Source organism: Scyliorhinus canicula, chromosome 11 (genome assembly GCF_902713615.1).
Source record: "Scyliorhinus canicula chromosome 11, sScyCan1.1, whole genome shotgun sequence".
Taxonomy (NCBI): Eukaryota; Metazoa; Chordata; class Chondrichthyes; order Carcharhiniformes; family Scyliorhinidae; genus Scyliorhinus; species Scyliorhinus canicula.
Window position 1 is genome coordinate 166,353,726 of NC_052156.1, and position 20,003 is coordinate 166,373,728.

Here is a 20,003-nt window from a genome sequence, read left to right on the forward strand (position 1 = left end):
AGTCTCCCAGATCCCGACTGGGATTCAGTCCCCGGATCCCGACTCGGACTCAGTCTCCCAGATTCCGACTGGGATTCAGTCCCCGGATTCCGACAGGGACTCAGTCTCCCGGATCCCGACTGGGACTCAGTCTCCCGGATCCCGTCTGGGATTCAGTCTCCCGGATCCTGACTGGGACTCAGTCTCCCGGATTCCGACAGGGACTCAGTCTCCCGGATCCCGACTGGGACTCAGTCTCCCGGATCCCGACTGGGATTCAGTCTCCCGGATCCCGACTGGGATTTAGTCTCCCGGATCCCGACAGGGACTCAGTCTCCCGGATCCCGACTGGGATTCAGTCCCCGGATCCCGACTGGGACTCAGTCTCCCAGATCCCGACTGGGACTCAGTCCCCGGATCCCGACTGGGACTCAGTCCCGGATCCCGACTGGGACTCAGTCCCGGATCCTGACTGGGACTCAGTCTCCCGGATCCCGACTGGGATTCAGTCCCCGGATCCCGACTGGGACTCAGTCCCGGATCCCGACTGGGATTCAGTTCCCAGATTCCGACTGGGATTCAGTTCCCAGATCCCGACTGGGACTCAGTCCCGGATCCCGACTGGGACTCAGTCTCCCAGATTCCGACTGGGACTCAGTCTCCCGGATCCCGACTGGGATTCAGTCCCCGGATCCCGACTGGGATTCGGTCTCCGGATCCCGACTGGGATTTAGTCTCCCAGATTCCTCATGGGACACAGTCTCCCAGATTCCGACTGGGACTCAGTATCCCGGATTCCGACTGGGACTCAGTCTCCCGGATTCCGCATGGGACACAGTCTCCCGGATTCCGACTGGGACTCAGTCTCCCGGATCCCGACTGGGACTCAGTCTCCGGATCCCGACTGGGATTTAGTCTCCCGGGTCCCTGATCGAAGCCAGTCTCCCTGGGTTTGGATCAGGTGGACCCTGGGCCCCTGTCTCACAGTTACTTCGCTTCCCTCAGCCTGGCAGCCGTCAGGACCTCCGCCCTGAGGGGGGCGATGTTTTTGTGGTATTGTCACCAGAGTAGTAATCCAGGGACCCAGAATAATGCTCTGGGAACCATCGTTTGAAGCCCAGCATGGCAGATGGTGATATTTGAATTCAGTAAAATAATATTTGGAATTGTAATGTTTGGAATTGTAAGTCCATTGTCGATTGTTGTAAAAGCCCACCTGGTTCATGCGTGTACTTTAGGGAAGGAAATCTGCTGTCCTTACCCAGTCTGGCCTACATGTGACTCCAGACCCCACAGCAATGTGGTCGATTTTTAACTGCCCTCTGAAGTGGCCCAACAAACCACCCAGTTCAAAGGCATTTCGGGATGTCCAAAAAGTGCTGGCACTGGCAGCGATGCCCACATCCCATAAATTAACATAAATTCACACCGCCAGGGCCAGTGTGCTTCCAATCAATCATAGTTTCACTTCCTCATTCACTGCTGATACTGCCCACTAGACTGGTTATCAGAAGCAAAAGCAGGGGAGAACTGGCCCGTGATTGCAGGAGCAGCTCCAAGATTAATAATCTTCAATTGAAACTCACCTGATTGACTGGGATTTTAAACACTCGTGCCATGGGCGGCCTAGGGAGACTCCGTCTAGTGCCATGGGCGGCCTAGGGAGACACCGTCTAGTGCCATGGGCGGCCTAGGGAGACTCGGTCTAGTGTCATAGACTACATAGGGACATTCCGTCTAGTGTCATAGACTACATAGGGAGACTCCGTCTAGTGCCTTGGGCTGCATAGGGAGACTCCGTCTAGTGTCATAGACTACATAGGGAGACTCCGTCTAGTGTCATAGACTACATAGGGACATTCCGTCTAGTGTCATAGACTACATAGGGACACTCCGTCTAGTGTCATAGACTGCATAGGGAGACTCCGTCTAGTGTCATAGACTACATAGGGAGACTCCATCTAGTGTCATAGACTACATAGGGAGACTCCGTCTAGTGTCATAGACTACATAGGGAGACTCCGTCTAGTGCCTTGGGCTGCATAGGGAGACTCCGTCTAGTGTCATAGACTACATAGGGACACTCCGTCTAGTGCCTTGGGCTGCATAGGGAGACTCCGTCTAGTGTCATAGACTACATAGGGAGACTCCATCTAGTGTCATAGACTACATAGGGAGACTCCGTCTAGTGTCATAGACTACATAGGGAGACTCCGTCTAGTGCCTTGGGCTGCATAGGGAGACTCCGTCTAGTGTCATAGACTACATAGGGAGACTCCGTCTAGTGTCATACACTACATAGGGAGACTCCGTCTAGTGTCATACACTACATAGGGACACTCCGTCTAGTGTCATAGACTACATAGGGAGACTCCGTCTAGTGTCATAGACTACATAGGGAGACTCCGTCTAGTGCCTTGGGCTGCATAGGGAGACTCCGTCTAGTGTCATAGACTACATAGGGACACTCCGTCTAGTGCCTTGGGCTGCATAGGGAGACTCCGTCTAGTGTCATAGACTGCATAGGGAGATTCTGTCTCGTGTCATAGACTGCATAGGGAGACTCCGTCTAGTGTTATAGACTACATAGGGAGACTCCGTCTAGTGTCATAGACTGCATAGGGAGACTCCATCTAGTGTCATAGACTACATAGGGAGACTCCGTCTAGTGTCATAGACTGCATAGCGAGACTCCGTCTAGTGTCATAGACTACATAGGGAGACTCCGTCTAGTGTCATAGACTGCATAGCGAGACTCCGTCTAGTGTCATAGACTACATAGGGAGACTCCGTCTAGTGCCTTGGGCTGCATAGGGAGACTCCGTCTAGTGTCATAGACTGCATAGGGAGACTCCGTCTAGTGTCATAGACTACATAGGGAGACTCCGTCTAGTGTCATAGACTGCATAGGGAGACTCCATCTAGTGTCATAGACTACATAGGGAGACTCCGTCTAGTGTCATACACTACATAGGGAGACTCCGTCTAGTGCCTTTGGCCGCATAGGGAGACTCCGTCTAGTGTCATAGACTGCATAGGGAGACTCCGTCTAGTGTCATAGACTACATAGGGAGACTCCGTCTAGTGTCATACACTACATAGGGAGACTCCGTCTAGTGTCATACACTACATAGGGACACTCCGTCTAGTGTCATAGACTACATAGGGAGACTCCGTCTAGTGTCATAGACTGCATAGGGAGACTCCGTCTAGTGTCATAGACTGCATAGGGAGACTCCATCTAGTGCCTTGGGCTGCATAGGGAGACTCCGTCTAGTGTCATAGACTACATAGGGACACTCCGTCTAGTGCCTTGGGCTGCATAGGGAGACTCCGTCTAGTGTCATAGACTACATAGGGACACTCCGTCTAGTGTCATAGACTGCATAGGGAGACTCCGTCTAGTGTCATAGACTGCATAGGGAGACTCCATCTAGTGTCATAGACTACATAGGGAGACTCCGTCTAGTGCCTTGGGCTGCATAGGGAGACTCCGTCTAGTGTCATAGACTGCATAGGGAGACTCCGTCTAGTGTCATAGACTACATAGGGAGACTCCGTCTAGTGTCATAGACTGCATAGGGAGACTCCATCTAGTGTCATAGACTACATAGGGAGACTCCGTCTAGTGTCATACACTACATAGGGAGACTCCGTCTAGTGCCTTTGGCCGCATAGGGAGACTCCGTCTAGTGTCATAGACTGCATAGGGAGACTCCGTCTAGTGTCATAGACTACATAGGGAGACTCCGTCTAGTGTCATACACTACATAGGGAGACTCCGTCTAGTGCCTTTGGCCGCATAGGGAGACTCCATCTAGTGTCATAGACTGCATAGGGAGATTCTGTCTCGTGTCATAGACTACATAGGGAGACTCCGTCTAGTGTTATAGACTACATAGGGAGACTCCGTCTAGTGTCATACACTACATAGGGACACTCCGTCTAGTGTCATAGACTACATAGGGAGACTCCGTCTAGTGTCATAGACTACATAGGGAGACTCCGTCTAGTGTCATAGACTGCATAGGGAGACTCCATCTAGTGCCTTGGGCTGCATAGGGAGACTCCGTCTAGTGTCATAGACTACATAGGGAGACTCCGTCTAGTGTCATACACTACATAGGGAGACTCCGTCTAGTGTCATAGACTGCATAGGGAGACTCCGTCTAGTGTCATAGACTGCATAGGGAGACTCCGTCTAGTGTCATAGACTACATAGGGAGACTCCGTCTAGTGTCATAGACTACATAGGGACACTCCGTCTAGTGTCATAGACTACATAGGGACACTCCGTCTAGTGCCTTGGGCTGCATAGGGAGACTCCGTCTAGTGTCATAGACTGCATAGGGAGACTCCGTCTAGTGTCATAGACTACATAGGGAGACTCCATCTAGTGTCATAGACTACATAGGGAGACTCCGTCTAGTGTCATAGACTGCATAGGGAGACTCCGTCTAGTGTCATAGACTGCATAGGGAGACTCCGTCTAATGCAGGGGTGGGCAAACTTTTCCGTGCAAGGGCCACATTCAGAAATTCACAATTTTAAAGGGCCGCATAGTAAATTAATAGTCCCGGTTGTAACCAATTAGCGTGCGGCATATACCTCAGCGCTTCCCCCGGCGGCATCCTGCCTTTAGCCCTCTTTTTCTCTACTTTTCAAAAATGGCGCTTCACCCGGTTATGATTCTGGGCGCCTCATATAGAACATAGAACAGTACAGCACAGAACAGGCCCTTCGGCCCTCGATGTTGTGCCGAGCAATGATCACCCTACTCAAGTCAACGTATCCACCCTATACCCGTAACCCAACAGCCCCCCCCCCCCCCCCATTAACCTTATTTAAAAAAAAAAATGTTTTAAATTTATTTTTATGACTTGACCTTTGGCGGGCCGCATGCGGCCCACGGGCCGTAGTTTGCCCACCCCTGGTCTAGTGCCATAGGCCATTTAGGGAGACTCCGTCTTGATGTGTTGGGCAGGCTGGGTCGATGTGGACTGCACTTGATGCAGTGTAGCGAGAGACAGACCTCCAACACTTGATAAGATGCAACACAATTTTATTTAACGTCTTAACTATTATACATGTTTAACTGTGGGTTGATAATATGCTGACTTGACTGGAGACCTGGTACTAGCCTAACCAGACTTACTAGCTACCGCATGGTGTTTGTACTAGCTGCTGCTCATGAACTCTGACTGTCTCAGAGGCTGGATCCCAAGAGAGTGGGAAACCTGGTGCCCTCTGGCTTTATAGTGGTTGTGTCCTGTCTGGTGATTGGCTGCTCTGTTCTGTGTGCTTACTGGTCATCCTGTGTGCCAATCATTGCCTGTCTGCACTCCATTATATTCATGGATGTATATTATGACACGTCTTGTGCGTTGGGCCGTATAGGGAGACTCCGTCTAGTGCCATGGGCTGCATACGGAGACTTTGTCTAGTGCCAAGGGCTGCACACAGAGGCCTGGGCAATTGACCCCGGGGCCGTACTTCGGTCAAGGCTGGTCCAACACTTTTCCCATTTTCCCTTGGGAAAATGCTTGATTTCACTATTAAGGAGGTAGTAGCAGGAGATTTAGTGAATTATAATACAATCAACCTGAGTCAATCTGCTTTTTTGAAAGGGAAATCACAATTATATGAGAGTTCTTTGAGGATGTAACAGGTTGGGTACATGTGGAACCAGTAGATGTCGTATATTTGGATTTTCAAAGGCCATTTGATAAGCTGCCACAGAAAAGCTTATTGCAGAATATAACAGCTCATGGTGTTGGGGTAACATATTAATCAGGCCAGAGGATTGGCTAATTAACAGGAAACTGAAAGTTGGGATACCAATTAGCAATCTGTAACTAGTGGAATGCTACAGGGATCAGTGCTGGCACCTCAACTATTTACAATTTGTATTGATGACTTGGATGGAGGGACTGACTGTATTGTAGCCAAATTTTCTGATGATACAAAGATAGCAAGTTGTGAGGAAGGTACACAGAGCCGGAAAAGGGATGTCGACAGATTATGTGAGCGGACAAAAACCCAGGTGGTGTGTAATGTAGGAAAATGTAAACCTGTCTAGCTTGGCAAGAAGAATAGAAAAAACATCATATTATTTAAATGGAAATTGCAGAATGCTGCGGTACAGAGGGACCTGTTCATGATTCACAAGAAGTCTGTATGTAGGCCCAGCAAGTAATTAGGATGGCAAATGGAATGGTATTACAAGGTGGATGAAGTGTAAAAGTAGAGAAGCCTTGCTACAACTGTCCAGGGCATTGGTGAGACCATTGGGGGTGGCACGGTAGCACAGTGGTTAGCACTGTGGTTTCACAGCTCCAGAGTCCCGGGTTCGATTCCCGGCTTAGGTCACTGTCTGTGCGGAGTCTGCACGTTCTCCTCGTGTCTGCGTGGGTTTCCTCCGGGTGCTCCGGTTTTCTCCCACAGTCCAAAGATGTGCAGGTTAGGGGGATTGGCCATGCTAAATTGCCCTTAGTGTCCAAAAGAAGGTTGGGTTGGTTTACGGGGATAGGGTGGAGGTGTGGGCTTGGGTGGGTGGGGTATTCTTTCCAAGGGCCAGTGCAGACTCAGTGGGACGAATGGCCTCCTTCTACAATGTAAATTATGATTATGGCATCTGGGGTACTGTGTACAGTTCTGGTCTCCTGTCTTGAGGAGGGATATTTTTGAATTGTAAGCAATTCAGAAAAGGTTCGCTTGGCTGATTTCTGGGATAAAGGGGTTGTCACTAGAGTTTAGAGGAGAGGGGATGTTATTAAAATAGATAAGATTCTGAGGGGCTTCACAGAGATGCTTTGAGGATGTTTCCTCCAGCCAGAGAATGTAGAACAAGGGGACACAGTTTAAAAATAACTAATGCCCTTTGAAGACAGGGATGAGGAGGAATTTCTTCCCTCCGAGTGTTGTTAGCCTTTGGAATTAGCTTCTGGGTGAGCAGTGGAAGCTGAGTCATTGAAGATATTCGAGGCTGAGTTAGATGGATTTTTCATTGACAAGGAGTCAAAGGTTATTGGGGATCAGGAAGGAGAGTGGAGCTAAGGTCACAATCATATCAACCATGATCTTATTGAATGACTCAAGGAGCAGAATGGTCATTTTGTTGATATTTCTTATGACCTTATGAAATGTAAGTTGTTGTTTCCTAATGGTGATATTGCAGCTTGGCACTCAATTTCATGAATAGCTATTTTTAAACCAAATTCATTTTAAAGCAAAAGTTAGACTGAAGAATTTATCTTGTCATGATGGGGAGATATTAGGAACTTGGGTCCAGAAATGGGATCCCAAATGTAGTCAATTTAGGGGTTAAACAGATTGAGGGAAAAGACTGCCAGCAGCAGAGTCAGAGGGATATGCCCAGAGCCTGAGTTACTCAGTCCCATTCAGACTTAACCTTGTTAGTGGGAATACACAGGATTTCCTGATTCAGCCAGGATTATCCACTCAAGCTCCATTGTCATTCGGGGCAACCTTTCTTAGCCAACCATCTGCCCATCACAGAGTCTGATGACTTATTTGTCATCAATGGAAGGTTAGTTGCATATTAATAGCATGGCTTTGTTCTTTTGTATAAATGGGAGTGGGCAACCAGCCAAGATAACGATGATAGGTTCAAGTCTGGAAACTCGAGAGAACCTTTGTTTGATGAGCTGGGTGGAGCTTAAAGAGAGAGAAAGAGGTGGAAATGCTGCCTTGAACAGTTACAGAGACAAGGCTGTGGAAATCGACCAGACAGGTCATAACTCCATTGCAGTGTTAATGTAAGCCCACTTACGACAATAATAAAGATTATTATAAAGGTTCCCACCAGGCAGGCTTTGGAAAAGATTGTACAAATGTCCCTAACAGAAGAAAACTTGCTTCGTTAAATGCAAGTATTACCTTTGCCTGCTTATGTAAGTGGAGCGAGAGCTGCATGCTCATGTAAAATGGTGTTTGATGGGAAATAGTGTGTTAAGGTGAAGAAACTATGTGCAATCTGTTAGTGTTAGGGCCGCAGTAAAGGTTTAAATTTTGTTTTCTTTTCTTTTAATAAAGCTTGTTTATCATGAGACGACAACGGCAGCGAAATCCATCAGGGAGAAGCAAGGGACAACACCAGCACCAGACCCATTTGAGTATTACCCTCCATAAATGTCTCTCCGGCACCCAAATGTATATCTACCCACCCCCCCCCCACCCCAGACTCCGCACCCCCCCCCCCACAAACAGATGCCTACTTATGTGTGTAAATAATTGATTTTATATTTCTCTCGCGTTGTTACCTTTTTTCTTTCTTTTCTTTCCCTTTGTGATTTGTGTGTGTGTGCGCCCTTCTCTTCTTCTGTATATATCATATCCTGTGCACATAACGGCAAATATACTTTGTTCAAAAACCCAATAAAAAACATTTATAAAAAAAAAATAAAGTTTGTTTAGAAAATAACCATGACCTTTTCTTATGTTATCACTCCTGGAATGAATTGATCATTCCCCACCGCATTAAAACTCACAAAGATGTGGCATCTGTTCCAGCCTCTTAGCCACTGTTGAGAGCTGACCAGGCGTCCATAACACTTAGTCACCAAATCAGCACTACTGGGGAATGAGATATCTTTTATCTTCATGGTGGACCAATATATCCTCAAGTAATCAGGAAAGTCAAACTTGTGAAAGAATTGCCTTGTTACATCAGTTACGAATGATACAAGACTTCTCCATACATTACAGCTTTAGTTGAATCTGCTAGAGCTTAACATTTTGTGATTGAGTTAATGAATTCCCTAGGCAGTTTTATGTGAAAACTTTCTGATGCCTGCCTTGAAAAATATTTATCCTTTAACCAACTTGGCTGAACAGTATTATCTGACCATCAATAGTGTAGATTCTGAGCTATCAATCAAAAGTGCTCTCCTGAGGAGAAGCCCCAAATGCAGGCTGTACCCTACTTCCAACAACAACGTGCATTTATATGATACCCTTCAATGAAGCAAAACATCCCATGGCACAGAGGCTTTATCAAAAAGAGTTGACATCCCTCAGGGGTAGAGAATTCTAGCCATTCCTCTGAGTGAAGAAATCTCTCCCCATCCAACCCTTTTTCTGCGACAGAGACCCTTCAGCCAGAGAAGACATCCTCCTCGCATCTAAAATCTCTTTTTTTTAATAAATATTTTTATTCTCCATTTTCACATTTTTTTCAGAATTTATACCCCACCAACAAACAGTAAATGGTAACGAATACAATGTCAATCCCCTTATTAACAACAACGATCCCATCCTCCCACCAATCCCCAAACAACAGCCCTCCTGACAATATAAGCATCAAATAAAACAAACCCTCCCAAGGTGGAGAAAAAAAGGAAAAAAGAAAAAGGCATCAGGAATCGCCCCTGGTCACCATTGACATATATACGGTCCACCCCCCAACCCCTTCCCCCTAATATTCAATGCCATCCAGTCCCCGAAAGAGTACCGTGAATGACACCCATGAAATGTAGAACCCCCCCCCCCCCTCCCAGACTCCTCCCCTCCACTTCCTCTTGTAAACTCCTCTCCCCAACCTTGGTTCCTTCCCCCAACTTATCACCCCGACTAGACTTACCGAAACCTGTTCTACCAGGCTCCGATGGCCGCAGCCCCTCCCCCCACCTCACTCCCGTTCACTGGCTAGCTTAAACCGGCCAGCGTAGAGGCCCCCGCCCGGGTCTCCTTCCCCCTTGCCCGGTCCCAGGAAAACCAAGAAATCCCCATTAGCACAGAAACCCCGCATACACGTCCAAGCCCCAAAGAACCATCATTGCAAATGAAAGTCCCAACTCTTCCCTTGTCCAAATATATGCAGTGTTGACTCATTTAGTACATACACCAACACGCAGTGAAAAAATAAAGTTACATGAGGCTACATCGGTACATCACCACTTATCAATTCTGCCACAGTCCTTCTGCCTTCAAAAACTCCTCCACTGCTTCCGCCGTCCCAAAATAAAAGTCCTTGGATTTGTGGGTCAGCCTCAACTTAGCTGGATATACTATGCCGCACTGCACCTTGCTGATTGATGTACCATCAATTGGACGTGAGACACGATGAAGGTCCAAACTTAGGCTTTAATCAGCTAGATGATAGCCCGGTGGTCGACTACAGTGAAAGGCCGACTGCCGGGAACTCTGGGTACTTATACCCCGCCTCAGAGGCGGGGTCTACTTGCCTCTCGACCAATTGGTTAGCAGTCACATGACTAGTCCCAGCCAATCAGCCGAGAGGCACATGACCAGTCAGAGCCAATGGGAAACCAGTGCTCTGCACCAATGGCAGTGCTCCCATTCATACCACCACATTCACCCCTTGTGGAGAAAGAAGCCGGGGGGGGGAGGGGGGGGTGTTGTAAGGGGAAGAGAGAGAGGGTGGGGGGGGGGCGAGGACTGGTGGTATGAGTAGAGACAATCGAGAAGATGGAGGCTGCCCACTGGCTTGTGGCAAAAGTGAACAAAACCGAATACAGTTGGATGCAAAATAAATTACAATAGAGTCCAATAAAGTCCCATGGTGGCATCAGATGGACACGATCAGCCTGTCGGGTGCCCGTGGTGTTCTGGAGGACCGTCGCAGTGGAGCCGGTGACGTCGGGCCGGTGGTCGTCCTTGCCTCCGGGAGCGTCGGTCGTAGATGTGTCTCCGTACCCGGGGCCAGTGGTGGAGGCGCTGTGATCGGGGAAGGGGGGGTTTGTGCGCTGGGTCGTGGGGGCGCAGGGTGCACTGGGGGGAATCAGGATTGGGGGGGAAGTGTTGATGTAGGGGGAGAAGGCCGCACGCCGGCGGGTGCCAGGTCCCGGAGCGAGACCGTATCCTGCCAACCGTCGGGATACTCCACGTACGCATACTGCGGGTTGGCGTGGAGTAACTGGACTCACTCAACCAACGGGTCGGACTTGTGCACCCGCACATGCTTCCGGAGTAGGATGGGCCCGGGGGTGGCCAGCCAGGTCGGGAGAGGGGATCCTGAGGACGACTTCCTAGGGAAAACAGGAAGACGTTCATGAGGTGTTTGATTAGTGATGGTACAGAGGAGAGACCGGATTGAATGGAGGGCATCGGGGTTGACCTCTTGCCAACGGGGAATAGGGAGATCTCTGGACCGTAGGGCCAGCAGGATGGTCTTCCAGATGGTGCCATTCTCCCGCTCGACCTGCCCGTTACCCCGAGGGTTATAACTGGTCGTCCTGCTAGAGGCTATGCCCCTGCTGAGCAGGAATTAACGCAATTCGTCACTCATAAAGGAGGACCCCCGGTCGCTGTGGATGTACGCGGGGTAACCGAACAGGGAGAAGATGGATAGGAGGGCCTTTATGACGGTTGTTGTGGTCATGTCGGGACAGGGAATGGCGAAAGGGAAGCGGGAGTACTCGTCAATAACACTCAAGAAATAATGTGTTACAGTTGTTGGAGGGGAGGGGACCCTTGAAGTCTATACTGAGACGTCCGAAGGGGCGGAACGCCTTGATCAGATGCGCTTGCTCGGGGCGGTAGAAGTGCGGTTTGCACTCTGCGCAGATGTGGCAGTCCCTGGTGACGGTCCTGACTTCCTCAACGGAGTAGGCCAGGTTGCGGGTCTTGATAAAGTGGTAAAAACGGGTGACGCCTGGATGGCAGAGGTCCATGTGGAGGGAGCGGAGGCGGTCAATCTGCGCGCTGGCGCAGGTACCGTGGAATAGGGCATCGGAAGGCTCGTTGAGCTTCCCAGGACGATACAAGATATCGTAGTTGTATGTGGACAACTCGATCCGCCACCGCAAGATCTTGTCATTCTTGATCTTGCCCCTCTGTGCATTATCGAACATGAAAGCTACTGACCGTTGGTCCGTGAGGAGGGTAAACCTCCTGCTGGCCAGATAGTGCCTCCAATATCGCACAGCTTCAACTATGGCCTGTGCCTCCTTTTCCACCGAGGAATGGCGGAGTTCGGAAGCCTGGAGGGTTCTGGAGAAGAAGGCCACGGGTCTGCCCGCTTGGTTCAGGGTGGCCGCCAGAGCTACGTCAGACGCGTCGCTCTCGACCTGGAATGGGAGGGACTCGCCGATGGCATGCATCGTGGCCTTTGCGATATCTGCTTTGATGCGGCTAAAGGCCTGGCGGGCCTCCATCGACAGGGGAAAGGAGGTGGACTGGATGAGGGGGCGGGCTTTGTCGGCGTAGTTGGGGACCCACTGGGCGTAATAGGAGAAGAAGCCCAAGCAGCGTTTGAGGGATTTGAGGGAGTTGGGGAGAGGGAGTTCCATTAGGGGGCGCATGCGTTTGGGGTCGGGGCCTATCACTCCGTTACGCACTACGTAGCCAAGGATGGCTAGACAGTCGGTACTAAACACACACTTATCCTTATTGTAGGATAAATTAAGGAGTTTCGCGGTTCGGAGGAATTTTTGAAGGTTGATGTCGTGGTCCTGCTGGTCGTGGCCGCAGATGGTGACGTTATTGAGATACAGGAAGGTAGCCCGTAAACCGTACTTGTCGACCATTCGGTCCATCTCCCGTTGGAAGACCGAGACCCCATTTGTGACACCAAATGGAACCCTGAGGAAGTGGTAGAGGCGCCCATCTGCCTCAAACGCGGTGTACTTGCGGTCACTCGCGTGGATGGGGAGCTGGTGGTAGGCAGACTTAAGGTCCACCGTGGAAAATACTTTGTATTTCGCGATCCTGTTAACCAGGTCGGAAATATGGGGGAGAGGATACGCGTCCAGCTGCGTAAACCTGTTGATGGTCTGACTGTAATCAATGACCATCCGGTTTTTCTCCCCAGTCCGAACTACCAGCACTTGGGGTCGCCAGGGACTGTTGCTGGCCTCGATGACTCCTTCCTTACTGAGCGCATAGACGGGGGAGAATGAGTAGTTTGTAGTTTTTGAAAACCCTCCCCTGGACCGTGAGGTCCGCTATGCAGCACCTCGCGATCTGGACGGAGTGCGAACCGAGGCTAACTCGATCTTATGCTTGACTGGGTGGATGGGGAGCGCGCAGCGTCTTACCTTGTCGAGGTGGACGAAACTTTCCGTGCTCCCGGAGTCCAGTAGGCATTTCGTCTCATGCCCGTTGAGCTGGATCGTTGTCGTAGTCTTGGCGAGTGAGCTTGGTCGCGACTGGTCGAGAGTGATGGAAGCCAGTCATGGCGAGAGTTCCAGATCATCCTCGGTGGCAGAGTAATCGCTGGCAGGGCCTTCCGCGTTGGCCCAAGATAGTGGCGCCCAGGACCCGCACGTGGCGTCCGGGGCCCAAGATGGCAGCGACCGTGGGAACCTCGTGGCGGCTGGGGGCAAGGTCAGCCGCATCTGCGGGCCGGTCAGGGCAGCCGGGAGCAGGGGTAGGGAGGACCGTGGGCCTGTTGCAGGTGCCGGGAGGCGGGCCGGAGAGGTCGGTGCGCGGCGCTGGGCCCTGGGAGGGCCCAGGGTGGGAGCGATCCGCGGTCGCTGCGCGGAACAGCAGCGCCCGACTTGGTCTGGCAGACCACAGCGCAATGGCCCTTCTTCCCGCAGCTCTTACACAGAGTGGAGAGGGCCGGGCAGCGCGGGTGTTTGGAGAGGCCGCAAAAATAGCAGCGGGGCCCCGTTAGCTTCTCGTAGTGTCCCGCAGCGCAGGCCTGGGGGAGGGTCGGGGTCAGCGGAGGACGGAGGTGGCGCGTGCCATGAACTCCAAGGGGTAGCCGCGCAGCTGGGGGCGTATGCGTGGGCGTTCAGGTCGGCGACCTCCAGGGACGTTGCGAGGGTCCGTGCCTCAGCTAGGCTGAGGGCGTTCTTCTCCAGTAATGGTTGGCGGATAGAGGAGGATTGCATGCTGGCAACATAAGCGTCTCTGATTAAAAGTTCCATGTGGGTCAGCACGGTAGCATTGTGGGGCAGCACGGTAGCATTGTGGGGCAGCACGGTAGCATTGTGGGGCAGCACGGTAGCATTGTGGGGCAGCACGGTAGCATTGTGGATAGCACTATCGCTTCACAACTCCAGGGCCCCAGGTTCGATTCCGGCTTGGGTCACTGTCTGTGCGGAGTCTGCACATCCTCCCCGTGTCAGCGTGGGTTTCCTTCGGGTGCTCTGGTTTCCTCCCACAGTCCAAAGATGTGCAGGTTAGGTGGATTGGCCATGATAAATTGCCCTTAGTGTCCAAAATTGCCCTTAGTGTTGGGTGGGGTTACTGGGTTATGGGGATAGGGTGGAGTTGTTGACCTTGGGTAGGGTGCTCTTTCCAAGAGCCGGTGCAGACTCGATGGGCTGAATGGTCTCCTTCTGCACTGTAAATTGTATGTATGTCTGTATGCTCAGTCGCAGAAACTTGGGGACAGGTGCAATTTCTCCCCAGAGCCGCGAGGGATGGTAAAACTCGTCGAGGGACTCACCAGGGAACTGTTGTCTAGTAGTCAGGAGATGCCATGCATATACTTCGTTGACTGGCCAGAGAAAGTGTCCTCTCAGGATATCCATGGCCGCGTCATAATCATTTTCGTCCTCAATCATTGAGTCTACCGCCGTGCCCACGCACGAGTGGAGGATGTGGAGTTTCTGCTCCTTGGTGGGCTTGCTGGCCGCAGTTGTCAGGTAGCTGTTGAAACACGCCAGCCAATGTTTAAAGATTGCAGGCGCATTTGAAGCATGCGGGCTGATGCGGAGGCAGTCAGGCTTGATGCGTAGCTCCATTTCAAAATTCTAGCTGATTAAATTGATGTACCATCAATTGGATGCGAGACACGATGAAGGTCCAAACTTAGGCTTTAATCAGCTAGATGTTAGCCCGGTGGTCGACTACAGTGAAAGGCCGACCGCCGGGAACTCTGGGTACTTATACCCCGCCTCGGAGGCGGGGTCTACTTGCTCAATTGGTGAGCAGTCACATGACTATTCCCAGTCAATCAGCCGAGAGGCACATGACCAGCCAGAGCCAATGGGAAACCACTGCTCTGCACCAATGGCAGTGCTCCCATTCATACCACTGCTGTACAGTGCCTTCTTCACCCGGCTGAAGGCAGCCGGCCTCCTCGCCAGCTCCACCGTAAAGTCCTGGGATATGCGTATACCAGCTCCAGCCCACTGCATCACCCGCTTCTGCTTAGCCCAGCACAGGACCTTCTCCTTCACACTGTACCTACGGAAACACAGAGTTACTACTCTTGGCGGCTCACTCGCCTTTGGTACAGACCTCCACGACCGATGTGCCAGATCCAGTTCATATCGGGAGGGATCGGGCATTAAAACTCCGAAATTCCTATTCCCGAGCGGGAGCCCTCCAGTGTGCGGCTGCCTCCCACCCGCCGTCACCGAAAGCACACCTAAAATCTCTTGATGTGCTTTTCAATGAGGTCACCTCTCATTCTTCGCAGCTCTGGAGAATACAGGCCTAGTCGTTTATTTCTAGTTGTTTATACTGGTGGAATATTTCAAATTTTGTCACAAATTGTCAGGGTTGAAGTTACTTCTCAGCTTGTGCTTTCTGTGGAGACAAAGTGATGAGTTACATTTCCCGGCTTGGGACTTGGAACTTGAAGGATCTAGGAAATAACACCCGTTGAATATTCTGGGAAAGACTGCGTTAGGCAGGAAGGCAGTGTCATGAGCCTGACTTTTAAAGTGATGCACATTGGGAAGATGCAATGTCTGATTGTAATCGACCAGGAAACATTTACAAAACATCTACTGTACAGATCTTTATACATTTATAAAACATCTGTTATTATAATAATCTCATTTATTGTCACAAGTAGGCTTACATTAACACTGCAATGAAGTTACTGTGAAAATCCCCTAGTCGTCATACCCCAGCACCTGTTCAGGTACACTGAGGGAGAATTCAGAATGTCCAATTCACCCAACAATCACGTCTTTCAGGACTTGTGGGAGGAAACCTGAGCACCCGGAGGAAACCCACGCAGACACTGGGAGAACATGCAGACTCCACACGGACAGTGACCCAAGCCGGGAATCGAACCTGGGACCCAGGTGCTGTGAAGCCACAGTGCTAACCATTGTGCTATTATACTTATATACATTTACAAAACATCTACTATACTTATATACATTTATGAAGCAACTTTTCCACGTATTTATATACATTTATGAGGCATCTTATTTATATACATTAATGAAGCATCTATTCCCCTTATTTATATACCTTTGTGAAGCATCTGTTTCACTTATTTATATACATTTATGAAGCATCTATTCCACTTATTTTTATATATTTCTGAAGCATCTATTACATTTATTTACATACTTATATTAAGCACCTATTCCACTTATTTATATACATTTCTGGAACACCTATTCCACTTAGTTATATACATTTCTGAAGCATCTATTCGATTTATTTATATGCATTTACAAAGCATTTATTACATTATTTATATACACTTCTGAAGCATCTAGTCCACTTATTTATATACATTTAAGAAGCATCTATTCCACTTATTTAAATACATTTATGAAGCATCTATTTGACTTATTTATACACACTTGTGAAGCACTATTCCACTTAATTATATATATTTATGATGCATTCATTACATTATTTATATACATTTATAAAGCACCTATTCCTCTTATTTATATACATTTATGGAGCATCTTTTCCACTTATTTATATACCTTTATAATACATCTATTCCTCTTATTTATATACATTTATGAAGCATCTATTCCACTTATGTATATACATTTATGAAGCATCTATTCCATTTATTTATATACATACATTTATGAAGCACCTATTCCACTTATTTATATATATTTATGAAGCATCTATTCCACTTATTTATCTACATTTCTGAAGCATCTCTGCCACTTATTTATATACATTTATTAAGCATCAATCCCACTTATTTCTATACATTTATGAAGCATCTATTCAACTTATTTATATACATTTATTAAGCATTTATTATCTTATTTATATACATTTATAAAGCATCTATTCCACTTATTGATATACATTTCTGAAGCATCTCTTCCATTTATTTATATACATTTCACAAGCATCTATTCCACTTATTTATATACATTTCACAAGCATCTATTCCACTTATTTATATGCATTATGAAGCATGTATTCCACTTATTTATATATATTTATGAAGCATCTATTCCACTTATTTATAGACATTAATGAAGCATCTATTCAACTTATTTATAGACATTTATGAAGCATCTGTTCCACTTATTTATAGACATTAATGAAGCAGCTATTCAATTTATTCATATACCTTTATGAAGCATTTATTACCTTATTTATATACATTTATAAAACATCTATTCCACTTATTTATATACATTTCACAAGCATCTATTCCACTTATATGCATTATGAAGCATGTATTCCACTTATTTATATACATTTATGAAGCATTTATTACCTTATTTATATACATTTATGAAGCATGTATTCCACTTATTTGTATACATTTGCGAAGCCTCTATTCAACTTATTTATATACATTTATGAAGCATTTATTACCTTATTTATATACATTTATGAAGCATCTATTCAACTTATTTATATACATTTATGAAGCATCTGTTCCACTTATTTATAGACATTAATGAAGCAGCTTATCAACTTATTTATATACATTTATGAAGCATTTATTACATTATTTACATACAGTTATAAAACATCTATTCCCCTTATTTATATACATTTCTGAAGCCTCTATTCCACTTATTTACATGCATTTCTGAAGCCTCTATTCCATTTATTTCTATACATTTATCCAACAGGCAGACAGCCCACAAACACTTGTTTGTAAGTTAGGGCAGACACCCCCCCGGCCTGGAATCAGCGGCCAGCGTGCCCGCCAGGCAGGCAGTGCAGGGGGCGCGCCCGGCGGGCACGCGGATGACGTGCCGGCTGGTCCCTGGGCGGGTACGCGCAGTTTGGGTGGAGGAGTGTTGTGATGTGTGGCTCCAGGCTCCGGACTGAGCAGGGACTGAGTGGCTCTGCGATGCGGTGGGCAGCGAGAAGGAGCAGCTGCCCAGGGGCTAGCCGCCGATCCTGCTCTGCCAGTGCTCTCATCCTGGCACTGCTGCCACTCACTGCTGTGGCGGCAGGGCTCCCAGCCTGTAACAAGGTGAGTCCCAGCTCCTGCTCTCTTGTCTGCCATGATTTAGTGATCAGAGACGGTGCATTCTCAGTGTTGGCGAGCAGACAGACATCATGCTATTTATTTATCTACAGGATGTATCTCTCTGCCCCCCCCCCCTCCCCACTCACCCAGAAGCATCATCATCTCCTGCAATTCATTAGGGAATATTTCTTATTTCCATGTCTCCTGTTTCATTATATTTAAAAGAATCCTTTTCAATGAACACCGTTTGGTTCTGTTGTAACACTGATCTCCGTGACTTGATGATTCTGACACCAAATCTGTTTCCAAAATGTTGCCTTACAACGTAAGCTGTGCTGGGTTTTTGGTTTCTGTTTTGTTCAATGTTATTTATTTTTTTAAAAATCCGTTTTGGTAAATGGTTAATCTTCTGACATTGTGGTCTAAAGTATTAGTCATTTTAATGGCGCGATGCAGTACATGCATCAAATCCTCTGTTCAAATTAAGTTGGTAGTTTGGGGAGATTTCCCTCTCCCCTCCCAGTGTGTTCCTGAATCTGGTTAACAAACAATCTGTGCAGCTGGTGCTTGTGGCTAGGGATTGAAGGCAGTCAATGCCCTGACTCCCTGCCTGCCTATCACTCTAAGCTCTCTTCCACTGTCTCAGCTTTCCTGGCAACATTATGGGTCCTTTAAATCCCACAGAGCAAACGCTCAGGTTCCTTAGAGGCATTTCATGATACATTTCTGTTAAACAACCAATAGAGGCCAAGGCACAGTGAGGGCTGTGGCAGTTTATCCGCTAGGTTAAAGCAAATCCACTTGAAAGCAGACGGATGTTATGTGTGTGTGTGTTTTTAAACCATTCTTGCATCTGTAAATAATTGAGAAATAAACGTTTGCACAGATTTTAAGTGTGGGTTTGTTGAGCTCACCTTTAAATGTTTGACTATACTTCCATTTAGTTTCTCAGAGAAAGGTGACATTACAGGGAGGGTGTTGCAGGAGGTGGTGTTTGGAGAAAGTTACCCAACAAGTTCAGTTCCTGGAGAAACCGGGGGCACCGGTGCTGACTGGTCACCTGTAACACTGCCACAATATCATGCTATTTTTTTCTCTTCTCTGTTGCAATAGCTCTTTCTTCAGTTTACCTAAAATTAAGTACACAGTGGAGAGATTGCACAATTGAGGTAATAGTGACAAGGAGGTAGTTTGCAAACAGCATTATTATAGCTCATAAAAAGGAGAAAATATTGGATAAACTCAGAAGAGTCCCCCCCGACGAGAAACATCTGTTTCTCTCTCCACAGACGCTGCCAGACCTGCTGAGTTTATCCAGCATTTTCTGTTTTTTGATTCAGATTTCCAGCATCTGTATTATTTCACTTTCATTATTATGGGTATACTACCCTTAAGTGACTAATTATAGGAGGAATACATATTGGGTATGGATGCACGTACTGGTGTGTGGAATAGTCTTGATGTGGTGAAGGAAATGACCATGTATCTCCAGTTACCGCTGCATAATAGTTTTTAGGTGCATGTGTGGAATTGTACAACTATATTTTCAGTGCTTGGCCATTTCAATCATCAGATCAATTTCTTTATGTTTAGCCATATGGCTTATGGCTAATATTGTACATAAAATCAAGCCTCAAATTTGTTAAAAGGATCAGTCTAAGGAAATGAGCTCAGCTGCAGTAATTTACTGTTGACATTTCCGATTGTTCAGTTTTTAAAGCAACACCATAATCAGTATTAATTGTCAAGAGAAAATCACAATTGTATCGCAAAACAGCTTCAGATGGAGAGGTAGAAAATGACAGTGATGATTGTGGCAAATGGATTGCAACGTAGGTTAGTGTGAGGCTAGAGAATCACATAATGATTACAGCTCAGAAGGAGGCCATTCAGCCCGTCCTGTCTGCGCCGGCTCTCCAAAGGAGCAGTT

General features: G+C 47.8%; 1 protein-coding gene across 1 annotated transcript in view; it reads left to right on the forward strand.

Moving 5' to 3' along the window:
* Positions 1-17,862: 17,862 nt before the first annotated feature.
* elapor2b (endosome-lysosome associated apoptosis and autophagy regulator family member 2b) overlaps positions 17,863-20,003 on the forward strand; it is a 126,745-nt gene continuing 124,604 nt past the window's right edge. The window contains exon 1 of the mRNA XM_038811973.1: positions 17,863-18,076. Within this exon, the coding sequence (XP_038667901.1) occupies positions 17,903-18,076 (174 nt within the window). The 5' untranslated portion in view covers positions 17,863-17,902. The remainder of the gene's footprint in view (positions 18,077-20,003) is intronic.